The 14,325-nt window shown below is 36.2% G+C and overlaps 1 protein-coding gene across 1 annotated transcript; it reads right to left on the bottom strand.

Annotated features, from left to right (window-relative positions):
- Positions 1-956: 956 nt before the first annotated feature.
- On the bottom strand, positions 957-13,587 carry LOC123872981. Its single transcript, XM_045917611.1, has 18 exons — positions 12,416-13,587; positions 11,764-12,005; positions 10,941-11,073; positions 10,243-10,373; positions 8,981-9,225; positions 8,394-8,510; positions 7,679-7,808; positions 7,546-7,604; positions 6,739-6,829; positions 6,512-6,584; positions 5,682-5,829; positions 4,888-5,055; positions 4,340-4,425; positions 4,003-4,156; positions 3,363-3,480; positions 2,587-2,703; positions 1,881-1,978; positions 957-1,109 (listed from the first exon to the last, which is right to left on the bottom strand). The coding sequence occupies exons 1-18, from the start codon at positions 12,629-12,631 to the stop codon at positions 976-978; spliced, it is 2,460 nt and encodes an 819-aa protein (XP_045773567.1). The 5' UTR covers positions 12,632-13,587; the 3' UTR covers positions 957-975.
- Positions 13,588-14,325: the final 738 nt, after the last annotated feature.

Raw genomic sequence — 14,325 nt, 5'->3', positions numbered from 1 at the left:
TTTTTTTGTGACTGAAATAAAATTAATTTATTTATTTCTTCTTTATTAGCCCTTATCCATTAATCCATTGTTGCCTCCTCCAAGTTGAGGGAACAAGCTTGGTATGTCGTCAGACCAACGAGATCGTTGTCTTTCTTTTTCCTTCCGGTACGTGGTCTCCATTCGAGCAGCAAACGAGTCCATCGGTGATCATTTCGACCTGGACATAATATATCCTAAAAACACTGGATGACAAATAGCGTCGATTCTGGTTATGAAAAAAATGCGAATATCTACTCAAACATTTTGTTGCGCTCGGAATTAGTACGATGGCGTCAATTCTGATGTTTTCTCTAAACTAAATTAAGAGTATCAGCATCTTTGATTTCTGTTGTCTGGATCACTTTGTTGTCTGTTGGTCTGTCTGTCCGTTTGTCGTGTCTGTCAAGAAAACCTATAGGTTACTTCCCGTTGACCTAGAATCATAAAATTTGGCAAGTATGTAGGTCTTATAGCACAAGTAAAGGAAAAATCCAAAAACCTTCAATTTGAGGTTACATAAAAAAATGTGTTATGAACAAATGATAATTAGGTAACTAGTATTTTCAAAGTAAGATAAAAATATACCAAGTGGGGTATCGTATGAAAGGGCTTTGCCTGTACATTCTAAAACAGATTTTTTGCATGAAAGTTTTTGATTTATCGTGCGAAAAGTCGGAAAAATACCCGAGCACGGAACCCTCAGTGCGCGAGTCTGATTTGCACTTGGCCGTTTTTTTTAATATTGCTAAAAAATATTGGAAGATCGAATTTCAAATTAATGACACGCAACTTGTACCTCCACACACTGCTCAAGACTGGCACCTAACAGTTTAAACAACAATTTTGACTGTCCGTTTCTCATTACATTAGTAAAAAAAGATGCGGACAGTCTAAAATTTACTTGCGATCAGTACCAGTGTAAAGAAAACCAGTAGTAACAAATGAAATATAGATTTATTGCGATAGAATTAAGCAACACAGGGTGAAGGCGGCGGGGCCCTTCAGCTTGCCGGCGCGCAGCGTGAGCCACTGCTTCTGGTTGGGCACGTACATCTCCGCCGGCATCAGTTGCTCGGGGGTGTCGCTTTCTACAAACAAATATCAATACAATACTACCATTTTTAAGGTTCCCTAACTTAAAAGGGAAAACGGAAACCTTATAGGATCACATTGTTGTCTGTCTGTCGTCGAGACTGACGAAACAACATAGGTATGAGTGACAGAGCCTACACTATCGCTCTACGAAGCCAAAATCGCTTCCTAATTTATTTTTTTCTCTTTCGTCTGGCTTTACAAAGATTAGCCAATGTCAAGTTTGTAGTTATTTGTAACAAGCTAGGGAAACTATATAAGTATGGACATCGTCTGTGCCGGCGCCCACCGACACACGCGCGGCGCCCCTTTAGAGCGTTTCCCATTCAGCTTTAACAAAAAAAAAAAAACACTCCAAAAAGGCAGAGCACGCCCGCCAGCTAACACGAACACAGACGAAGTTCTTCCTAATGTTTGATGTGCAATGTGGTACTGCAGCTTAGTATAAGATTTTACATTTCAGCGTTAAAGTAAAATGGATCTTAACTGTTTTGTTTCATACTCACGTTTGTCCACATATATACAGTCAACGCCAACGTTGTGACATTGAATTTTTAACTTTAAATCAAGGATATTTAGGTCCATTTTACTTTGACGTTATATTGTTTTCACTATCGAATTCTATCAACGTTGGTGAGATATGTAAAATCTTATACTAAGCATACTATACAGCAGTACAACAGGCGGTAGTGCGAGTCGTATTGCAACGCTAGCCAAACTTGCTATTGTTGAAGAAACAAACAAGGTAAGCAAAAAACACATCCTACCATCTTTCCGAATCTTAGCGGACTGCATCGTGGACTCTTGCATGGATATGAGATCGCCGGGCGCATGCAGCAACAGCCTTCCAACGCCTTCGCATCGTCTGTAAAACGTTTTAGTTGTTTATTACAAACTTTTTCAACATATTATATTCAAGGAGCGGATGAACAGATTCCTGAAAGGCCGGCAACGCATTGGCAGTCCCTCTGGTTCTGCTCATGTTCATGAGGATCTGCCTGCTCGTTTGCTCGGTATTTTTATTTAAGAAAGCAGTTCAATGATTTTTAAAGGCGCCTAAAATGGGATGTAATTAATACTTAGCGCAACTAACATTTCTTATACGTTTACGGTTTAGAAGTTTTATTTTTCACAAAAATAAATAAATTCACTCGAACAAGAAAATAAATTATTGAAATAATTTTTATGATGGAGTATGGATTGAGCGTATAATTTATAATACATATTACTACATAGATGATGCGAGGATTAAGGTTTTAAATGGATTTGGGTTTCGGGATAAAAGTAGCCTATGCGTGTTCAGGTTGCAAGCTATCTCCGCACCAGATTTCGTCAAAATCAGTTAAGCGGTTGACAGGCCACAAAAAAGGTAGCATTTATAATACTAGTATTATCAATATGCCAAATATTAGCCTTGCGGTTAACAAATATTGAACAAACACATATATGTACAGGAAAATAATACAAGATTACCTCAACACTTCGTTCTGCAATATGTGTTTCTTGGACGACGCCGCTAGAGGTTTACAGTTGTTCAACCAAATTCGGACTTCATTGAAATCTGCTAATAACTGCACCGCAGCATCTTTTCTATAGAAAAAATACAATCATTTACATAGTCATGAATCATGATGTCTATTTTATCTTAGTTATTGGTGTGAACCAAATAGTTAAAATCTGCACCGTATTAGTCGTTATTGCACAGATATGAGTAGAGACCAATTGAATAAGGACACCGGATGGGTCTCAAACTAGTCAGACATACTCTGACAAACAAGTGAGCTTAGTCAGTCATACATATTAAATATATTTTTTACTAGCTGTGCCCGCGACTTCGTTCGCGTGGAATAGTGACTTCGGGCAGCATATACTCTGTGTACGTTAAAAATGTTCGCCGTGATTCTTTAAATTGACATAACTTTTTTATTTATGAACCGATTGACATGAAATAAACACTAAATGTTAAGTGAAGCTTACTAAAATATATTAGTGAAAACCGTATCTAAATCGAATAAGCCGTTTCTGATATTAGCGTGCACAAACACACAGACAAACAGGCAAAAAAATTAATTCCAATTTCGGGTTCGGCGTCGATATAATAACAACCCCTACTACTTTTTTTTATATATTTCCATTGTACAGACACCACTTTTCTACAATTTTATTATATGTAGGTATAGATGAATGAATATTCATGTGGCAAACTCGGTTTAAACGCGAAAACAGTTATATTTTGCTCCTTAACTTACGTAAATTTAACTTTCGCCACGTAAATATGATGCAGCCACGATTCGCACATTATCCTTAGCACCATGTTTAGTGTCGCGATGTCGTTAGTCGCTCGTATCACAGGCAATAACATTTTATCTAAAAATACAGAAATTAACAAAAATTTTAATCAAAATACATGAATCATTAGGTTTGGGTTACTTTTATGAGTATTCTCAAGTAATTTAACATAAATAGCGTATGCACCTATTATGCTTAATTCGATGATTTCAAATTATCGATATTCCGACACAATTGCTTGGGTCGTGGTCGTCGAGACTGTGGTGTTGCGAGAGGTGTGCTGCTAGCACATAGACAGACCCCCCTGGCGCAGTGGTCTTATTAGTGGGAGGTCCCGGGTTCGATTCCCGGCAGAGATTTGGAATTGTAATTTCTGGTCTGATCTGGTGGGAGGCTTCGGCCGTGGTTAATTACCATCCTACCGGCAAAGCCGTGCCGCCAAGCAATTAAGCGTTCCGGAACGATGCCGTGTAGGAACCAAAGGGGTATGGGTTTAATAAAAGCTGCCATACCCCTAGCCCGATTCCATCTTAGACTGCATCATCACTCACCACCAGGTAATATTGCAGTCAAGGGCCAACTTGTATCTGAGTTATTTACCTAGGAACTCGTGTACATATAAGGAGTGCGTGGCGTCGGGCGGCTGCGCCACGCGCCGCCACTCGGCGTTGCTCGGGAAGATCATCGTGAGCTGCGCCAGGCTGATGGTCGCGCACACCGACGACAGCACCGTCGTTATCTCGTCTGCCGCGTCCTGCCACGCCAAATAATGCATCATCATCATCATCATAAAAGCGTAAGCCAGAAGAGCAGGTATAATTTAACTATTTTATTAGTTATCAAAATGTCCTCTCATATTAAATAAATTAATAATCTGGACTATTTCTTTAAATTTAAACTAATTCTTTAAAAAAAAAATAACTTATCAGTTGTATACCTTTAATTTCTGCATGTTGACTTTCACTTCAGATACCAACTTTTCCCTCATTTTAGCGCAAACGTTTTCGTGCACACCAACTTTACCTTTAAAAATAACATTAATAAATATATTTTTTATATTAAATTAAGTTCATAATGTATGTTCTTGATGAGTGCAATATATGTCACAAAAATTTAGTCGCACTTATAAACTTAAAGTTAGTTTTACATTAGCGCTTGAATTCCTCTTTAGATTTATTATATTTATCGGCCTTTGTCTGATTTTGTCACGAGACAGCCCAATTTTTATGTCTGTGTTGCAGAAAATGGAAAAGTCCATTGAGTTACTCAAAATATGACCTGCTCCGGTTTATAATACAGGGCAAGATAATCGGCAAACGTAGACCTGGCCGTAGACGAACATCCTGGCTTAGGAACCTTCACCAGTGGTTTAATATGAGTACAAGGTCACTGTCACACAATCCATTTAGCCTTAATGATCCAATTAGCCTCAATGTCAACCTTCGATAGGAGATGGCACTAGAAGAAGAAGATTTAAGAGCTTACCAGATTCAAGAGTAGCGGTGTGATCAGCGAAACGCAAGTTGACGAGTTGTTCTAGACACACTTGCATGTCGCTGTGGGCCACGCGGAAAAAATTATCCATGTCCCAAAGATTAGCCAGGCGACGCGTCTCCGCCAGGCACCACAGACGATATGTATGGATTGAATGATCTACGAAAATATTTCACACATAACTATTACAAATCTCTCTTAAATAATCCTATTAATATTATAAACGCGAAAGTTTGTATGTATCTCTTTCACGCAAAAACCACTAAACAGATTGGCTAAAATTTTGGAATGGAGATAGATTATACCTTGGATTAACACATAGGCTACTTTTTACACCGGAAAATCAATGAGTTTCCACGGGATTGTTAAAAATCTTATATCCACGGGAACGAAGTCGCGGGCATCAGCTAGTCACGAGATAAATATTTACTACTTTTTTAGTGCTCCGTGCCCGAAAGATGCCAACGGGACCCTATGAGTAAGACTCAGCTGTCCATCTGTCCGTTCATTCGTCTGTTCGTCTGTTTGTCAGCGGGCTGTATCTTGTGAACCGTAATAGATAGAGAGTTGAAATTTTCACGTACATGTTATTGCCGCTATAACAACAAATAATAAACATTTCAAGTGACCGCCACGGAAATTTAAAAAATTTAAAAGTGTTATTCTTTTACTGTTTCTACTTTGCTTGGTCGATTTTTCTTTGCTTGCTAGTAACTAGATGTAACTATTTTAGTATAATCCTGTATGATGTGCCTGCATAAGGTCTTGAACATTTTCGAATTTACCTAATCGATGTAAAATTGGTATTTGTTCCACGATAGGCAAATCCTCCAACGGTGCCCCTAAGATGTAGTCCCACGTCACTTCACAGTGGTTGTTCAGTGTGACCAGCTCTTGCAGCATCACTGCGAAATTGGCTCCCGACTCTGTAGCCTAGAACATTGAATTGACTCCTTATTGAATACAAATCATCTTCATCACAATATCGAAGTTAATTTTTTTATTTATTTAACTAAGACTTAATTATAAAAGAACATTTTACACCAATTGTTGTAGACCAAAGCACTAGACAAAAACTGAGACTGGTGCTTGAAATTTTGCAGCCCAAATAGACCTTAGTCTGTGCTAGGGCTGACAAAAAAAAGATTAATTTATTTATTTGAAACATAAGTTAAAATCATACTTTATTAACAAATTGTATCGTTTGTTTTTTTAAATTAAATCTAACAATCTCGTAACATAACCTAGTGTTTCTATAAACAATGTATAATATCATTAATGGAAGCACTATCATACCCTATTTGATAAGTAGATGGAATGACTCACATCATGTAAATCTTAGTAGTTTTTTTGTAGTGTCAAAAGCAGACATTTTGATAATTTAAAAAATTTGCTCAAGGACTGATTTTCAACCGCCAAATGAGTTTTGGAATAAATTTAAGATTTTTAGTTTTAATAGTACCCAACAATAAACCTATAATCAAGGTTCTGACCACTTTTTTTAAACTATGTATTCCATATGACTCTACTTTTTAATTATTTATTTCATATAGGCCTACTTTTTAAGCGCTTATGTAACTTCAGGAATAAGTACAAGTTTATTTTGGTATCTTACCTCAGTATTATTGACTGACAGGTTCGAGTAATCTTTTAACGACCTTGGCGTCAGGTTCGTGGTTAATGTTGCCCTGTAGAAAATAATATAAAACGAAATATTAACGAAATATTAATTTTGTATATAAAATCAAACACATTAAAAGCAAACATATTTACTCATACTAGTTTTACAGTACTTAAGAAACTATCTACTACAACTTACGAAAATATTTGAACGTTACCTACCCAAAATGCTTGTCCCACGAAGTTGATGTGACGTGACATCCTAAAGCGTCGGCCAATATTCTCAGCGATGATAACACTAAGTCTGGGGTATCTGTAAGTGAAAAACAAACCCAAATTAAAAATCTAAAATGAAATCGTCGTGAACCCTAATTAAAAGCAGGTAGAGATTGTTTGCCTAAAAGTTTGACGGCCAAAATTAATATTATTTCTTTATACCAGCTTTATAAGTCATTAAGTTTCTTTATACCAGCAACCTTATTTGAAAAAAGGCCATACAATATTTTGCAAATTATAGCAAAGTTGCTAAATAACTTATTGACAGATTGGCTGATATTATTAATTTCAGTCAGAAATCTAACAGTGCACTTTTCCACACTTAGGATAGAAATAATTTAAAAAAACGTTTTTAGCAAATCCGGCACAAAATATGTGAAAAAAAAAACTTGTGTTTTCGTTTTGATCTCAGCCGAATGATTTTTGTTCTGTAGTGAAAAACTATTGTGTTGGCCCTATTTCTAATGTATTAATGTCACGCACGTGATCGGATTCGCTATGCACGCAGTTGCGTGCATACGGACATGCGTCTCCTATCATAAACTCGCACACGCTAAGTTTATCGCCTTGGAGGTATTGGGATGGTGCACACTTTGGCGCTAGGAGGCTCCTCTAAGCATTATAGGTCTTAGACTTAGATAAGTCGGAACATAAATAAGATTAGCTAGATCAAGTTAAGCTAGTAGCAACAGTAAGTACTAAGTACAAACATAGGTTAGTAACTGTTTGGTAACTTAATAAAATTCTACTTACTGTTATCGTTGAAAGTAGAAAACAACCACTCGCGAAGATTTTGACTCGTGTGCGGTGACCTACAATAGAACATAATATGAACTAAATTCTAACAAGTCTTATATACCTACACCCATTCAAAAGAAAATCCTACCTTGTAGCTAATGGAAAAGAAGACCACCATAGCACGATATGTTCAAGACAGCTTCCGACATCACCCCACAATAAATTTTGATAGTATTCGGTCACTTTTTGCGCAGCTCTCTTGCTAGCTTGTACTCTACCTACAAGAATTGTTTTTTATAATAGTGCTAATTAGTGCCGTCCTTTTCATTACGTTCCCTGTAGACAAAGAGGGCCTAGAGGGACAGCTACATTGTGACAATCGCAATCACCTTTGATTGGCTGACAATCTTTTACTATTGCCTATGAATGAATGAATGCATTTTTGCAGCAAGAATACCATGAATTCAGCCAATCACAACAATTGAGATTGTAGCAATGATTGACCCAGCTTTTTAGCTCTCGACTTGGGCTCGATTACGGTAAAATGATAGCTACAATGTGATGTTCGCAATCACCTCTGATTGGCTAACACTCTTTTACTGTGAAAAAGTGTCAGCCAATCAGAGGTGATTTTAGCCAATAGTGAAACTTTCACTATTGGCTAAAATGAGTTGTTGCCACAAGAATACTACAAATTCAGTCAATCAAAACAATTAGGGTTTGAGCAATGATTGAGGCATAGAATAGCAATTCTTTTCTACACTACTTTCTAGTCTAATATGTAGTTTTCGTACAATTATTACCTATAGCTATTGAACTCCTGTGAATATTCGAATATAAACTGTTTCAAGATAAGAATTTACCTGACTTTAGTTTCTTAACACCTTTTGGTCCCAATAATAAAGGAGATATATTTGCCACAGTATCTAGTAGAATCTCTATGTACATTTCTTCACTCTGTAGAATAGTATTGACATTTTCTGCGAAAGATAAACGTAAACAACATAAACGTTCAGCATAAATAAGACTAACGTAAGATCTTAACTTTTAACCAACTTCAATTAGCAATAACTTTAAATCGGTAATAAGAATCTGTCTCCATAAAGTTACAGAGCAATGCGAGCATGCACCAAAAAATTAAAAAAGTCTAAGAAAAAAAACTTCAAGTCAGTTTTTCAAAATATATGACCAAAAACATTGTAATTTTAGTAGCTCATTAAGTCGGGTTTTAAAACCTATATGTATTATGGCACTTCCCGTTGACCTAGCATCATGAAATATGGCAGGTGGCTACGTCTTATAGTACAAGTAAATGGGAAAATCCGAACTGCGAATTTGTGATTACATCAAAAATAAGTGTTATTTCTTGTACGATGGTACGAAACCCTTTGTGCGGAGTCCAACTCGCACTTGACCGGTTTTTTTAAATCATAATTTTTCTTCTTTTTACCTTCGGTGTTGAAAACGTCCAGAACACATTCATTGGTCAATAGAGAAGTATAAGGCACTTCTGAATCAGAAATCTGCGGGTTCAGTACTTCAACGAGTTTCTTGTGCCCGTTTTTGGCCTCAATTAGACTTTGAGCTTGCTTCATTTTGGCTTTCTTGTTATCTATGAATGCTTGTCGACGCTTGTTCATGTTGATATTTCGGGATGTTGATGATGTCGGGGGGGTTATGTGTTTGGTCAAAGTGCTGAAATTGATTTTTTTAAATATAAATTAACATTTATCTATTACAGACTATGTTTAACTTAAAGATGCAAATAAGGCTATCATCAGGAACAAAATATATCAGAAATTACACAGTATAAAGTTTCGATGAGAATTAAAAACAAGTAAGATAGATATTATGAAGCTAGGATAAAACTTTGTTGGCATGGATTCATGTGTTTGAAATCATTTGAGTAGTTAGCGTACAAATAAACAGATGTACTTTCTGGTTAGTAATAGACATTCGACATACGTATTTACCTAGTAGGTATAATATTATATGGTTAGTATGGCTTGATTAGATGAATGGATAAATGGGGATAGCAAAATTGAGATTTCTAAGCCTAGGTTTCAAATCTAGCATCCGTAACACATTACGGAAAACGCTACGGATATGGCGCTTCATTGAAATATTAGAGATGCGCCATATTATATGCCCATACCTACAGTCAGCAACAAAGCAAGGTTTGCACGGTCCATAATCGGCTGTAGGTACTGGCGGGTGCAAACCTACGAGTAACTTTATTGCTGACTGTACCTAAGAAATGACGAAGGAATTCCGCGCGCGGAATTGCAGACGCTACTTTCCGCTAGTTTTGTCCCTGACCTTAACAGGGCTCTCTCCATCACTCGTTTCATACAATCGTAGTTCCAATTTCATTTGAATATTAAGCAATCAAAGTCCATGAAATTTTGCAGACATATTCTAGAAACTAATATCTGTGTCTGTGGTGTTTTAGATTTTTCTAAAAATATGTAGTTTTAAAATTACAGGGGCTCAAAGATTTGTATGAAAATTTTTAAGACCGCGTAACTTTGAAACCGAATATTTTAACAGAAATCTGGAAAACCACAGACATAGATATTAGTTTCTAGAATATGTCTGCAAAATTTCATGGACTTTGGTTGCTTAATATTCAATTGAAATTGGAACTACGATTGTATGAAACGAGTGACGGAGAGAGCCCTCTTAATGAGAATTTAAAAAAGCATGGCTTACTGGTATATTTCCAGACTATCAACGGAACTGGAGCTGGAGTCGACGTCATCGCGGTGTTCGGGCTTATACATCATCACTAAGCAATTGATCAGACGTTGACAGTTTATCTCCGTGCGACTCTTGGCAAGTACCTACTTGAGGGCAAAAATAATAAGTAGTGCACGACCAAAGGTCGATTTCTGGCCAAAACCAAAGCCATCGGATATCGCCATAGTCTCTGACCGAACCCGAAGCCGAAGGTTTAAATAGGTCTAAGAAAATCATTTTAATTCAAATCAGTTCAAGATTGACTAAAAGTGAATAAAATAATTTTTTATTTAAGTTTATGTTGACTGCAGTTATCTTGTTAAACTCGTCGTACATAATAACACCTTGAAATAATGTCTAGGTATAATATATTTTACTTAAAAGTAATTCAACAATCATAATGAGTTCAATTTTATCACTAGTCCCATTTTGGCCGAAGCCGTAGGTTTGGCCAAAGGTGGTTTTTTGGCCGAAATCAAAGGTTCGGGTGGACACTAATTAATAGTACCTATTTAAAAAAATATGTGAACCATCCAATGTTCAGCGAAGAAATACATTATTAGGATACCCAATCTCAAACAATTTGGCTTTAGGTAGCCAAATGAGCTACTGTCCACTTGCTCAATCCAATCCAGACCGAATAAAAATATACTTTAAAAAATTAACTTTACCTGTACTAGTTTAGTAAGCGTAAGGGATTTCGATTCACTAATAATGTTCGGATAGGTGTTACTGCAGATATTGAATTTTGCTCTGAACGTCTTGTTGCTCAACCCAATCAAGTTGTTATAAATTCCCACTAAGCTGAAACAAATCCCAAATGTTAATTATTGCTATTGAAGTGAAACTTCTTGATGTTTGGGATGAAACGCGCTTCATTGGTTGTGCAGCGCATAGAGTATAGACCGTATGTTGCTCAACAGAAGTGAGCGAGATAGAGTAACAAGAGAGAAAAAATGCTACATGCCTGTTACATTTTCTAACTCATTCATTCGCCCATATGAGATCGAGAAAGAGTATAGGATTTTATATAGATATTAGATACAATCCGTAAAAATTCAAATACTAAAACCTGATTATTCCTTAAATAGAAACAGGAAAAGTAACAGGTGTTGCGGCGAAAACTGCCGATAGACAGTTTAGCTATACAGCTTTTACTTTAGCTTACAAAAAAAAAAATTACTCAGATACTAGTTAGTTAGCCCTTGACTGCAATCTCACCGGGTGGTAAATGATGATGTAGGTAGTCTAAGATGAAAGTGGGCTAGCCTGGAAAGGGTATGGCAGTTTTTATTGGACCTCTTTGGTTTCTAGAAGGCATCATATTGGACCGCTAAATCGCTTGGCAGCACGGCTTTGCCGGTAGGGTGGTAACTAGCCACGGCCGAAGCCTCCGACCAGACCTCCCGCTAATAAGATAACAGCGCTTACCACTGCGCCATGGAAGTCGTCAAAACTAAAATAATTATAAAAACCATCTAAAAACCTATTTACCTTAAACAAGACTCGATCAATTTTCTCGAATCTTCTCTATGGAGACATGCTGATAGTATGGTTATTATCAGATTGTATAGAGACTGCAGCATTATGAACCTTCTGCTACACAACATGTCGAAGGTGTGGTCGTGTTTGCTAACTACTAGATCGTTTTCCTTTTTCAGTCTAGCTAATTTGGGATTTAATTTGTAAAATGACTTAACTACTTTTGATAAATACTCTATAATTTGATCTAAAACCTGGAAACCAAATATTATTACTTAATAAAAATTTTTTAAAAATATATTATTAATAAAATTCAAAAATACACCAATTATAAATATCTCCATGTAAGAACGGCCCATATTTTCATATTAAGTATATTTCCAGAATCTACTCAATGAGAGCTTCCATTTGATAGGAAACTCTACCATATTGAATTCTCATGACGTCATAATAAAACCTTAAAACTTGAAATGTGCGGAACGCTATGACGAAGCCAATGGTAATTTAATCAAACCCTAATGAGCAGCTTAGCAATAATTATTTTTAGCAACCCGAAATACTTAAAAAACATACAAACATATTCTTCCGTAGTCGAATAGAAAATAAGTATACTTACTAATAAATATAAGCGAATTGGATGCAATAAACATAAGAAAAAACTTACCTGTATGCTGACCAGTTCCATAATATAGCTTCTATTTGATAAAGAATGGCTATAATTTTTGCCAACACAATCCTTCCATTTGTTATTTGCCTCTAATAAAACTTTAGTTACTGCATAACAAACAATATCCATTTCCCTGCAATGCCTAAAAAGTTCCTCTTCATCCACAGTTTCTTCGCTTATCCATTTTTTACTTGTAATTTTAGCCGAAGACATGTTGAAAAAAAGTTTTGCTTTTCAGACGAAAAAAAAAAGTGTTTTAATTTTTTAAATAAACAAAAACGTTTTTGTCAGTTACGCTAACTGTTCGGCTTCATCGTGAAGACTGAGCTGTGGACGTATTTCGAAGAAGATCGATTGCCAGCGATATCGGTGCCAGGTTCAGTTCAAAATATTAAAGCAGGCTACTCACACGCCTTCCGGAGGGGCAATCTAAAGGTCCGGCTACACGCTCCGTCTTACCTGAGAGCTTTGTTAAGTGCGTTCGTCTGAACGGCAAAATGGTATCCCGCCCAGTTTCAAAAGCTGCTAAAAGTTGAACTGCGCAGTTAAAACTGCACGGAGCGTGTTAGTCGCACGCTGGAAGGTGCAATTTAGAATTATGCCTGCCTGAGAATAAATGTCCCACGGAACACATGTGCGTTCAGAATGGGTCCAGTATTATCCAAAACCTAAAAGAAAAGATTGAAAAATTGTCCAAATCGCAGTACACACACAGGGCGGAAGGGACAGTCTAGGGAGCTAAAGGAAAGCCTTGCACTCCTGCCACTCTGTCGCAGGAACTATCTAGGAAATATGCTCCTGCTTGCATATACACAACAATAAAGGATATAAAAAGGTCATATTCCTGGATTGGACTTCGACAGGGATGTGAGTAGCCTGCTTAAGTTCGTGTCTAAGCTCTTGTAGGACAAGTTACAATTGCTACCATTAAAGTTTTTATGGGTGTACAAGGGGTGTACACAACCTCGACCTTGAATGTCATTTGGATAATGAACTACAAATACCTAATAATTGATGGTGCCTTCATAGATACAAAGGAATACTTTTTGCTTTTATAATAGAAACTCCTAAATGATATAGAAGCCCTTTGAAAGTCTAATACAAAAACTTTCTTAATATAATTACTTAGCATTTGAAATGCTAACTTGTTTCAAGATATGCAGTATATAATATTGTCAATCTATATTCAAGGTATTTTAATAATTTTTAGATTATTTTTAAATATTATGTATAACATATTAAGTATATTATGGTTTATAATCAATCATAATACTTACTAAAATTGTTCTGGGCAAAAGTCAAAATCATTTATTCAAAGTAGGTAGTACAAATTGTACACCTTTTGTTTGTCAGATTTGTTAGATTTGAAAGATGACATAGTGGTGATAATTAGTTACATAAACTTAAAACTAAAGCTTCGAGGGTTCCAAACGCGCCAAAGTCTGAGAAGAGCACACAGCAAACTCAGCCGGGTGGTTTATAATCAAGAGATATATTGTATTGGTATGTATTTTTTTTTACTGGCGCACTAAATAGGTTTGGAGTCGCATTATAGAAAAGAGACAAGGTAAAATAGAGCTTTGTCCAAAGTTTAATAGATAATAACGAGTAGGTAGTGTATTCAAGGTAAACCCAAGGCGAATAGCGCAAAATTACGTAAGCAACTTAATTTCCCTAATAGCTAAACCTTAAGCTATAAATGAAATTCACGATAACCTACGAAAATGTTACTTTTTAAAATGAAACAATACTAACAAACTGTTCTTTAAAGAAACGGGCATGATTTGTGTTCTTTCAGGAAACCCTTTCGAGAGAGAAATTTTTTTCTATTAATACTTTTAGTTGTACCGAAGACAATTTAATGAAAAATTTTAGTGATATCTTTCAGTTGATTATCATTTTACTAA

This window comes from Maniola jurtina, chromosome 16 (assembly GCF_905333055.1).
Source record: "Maniola jurtina chromosome 16, ilManJurt1.1, whole genome shotgun sequence".
In the NCBI taxonomy this organism is placed as follows: Eukaryota; Metazoa; Arthropoda; class Insecta; order Lepidoptera; family Nymphalidae; genus Maniola; species Maniola jurtina.
This window is presented reverse-complemented; position numbering and strand designations above follow the sequence as displayed.

What these genes read in the sequence shown, in the direction of transcription:
- LOC123872981 (XM_045917611.1), bottom strand. Translation starts at nt 12,631, where the DNA reads ATGTCTTCGGCTAAAATTACAAGTAAAAAATGGATAAGCGAAGAAACT. An exon ending in ATATGTACACGAGTTCCTAG is followed by an intron (nt 3,481 to 4,002) that starts GTAAATAACTCA and finishes CTGTATTTTTAG; the next exon opens with ATAAAATGTTATTGCCTGTG. An exon ending in CGCTAAGATTCGGAAAGATG is followed by an intron (nt 1,110 to 1,880) that starts GTAGGATGTGTT and finishes ATTTGTTTGTAG; the next exon opens with AAAGCGACACCCCCGAGCAA.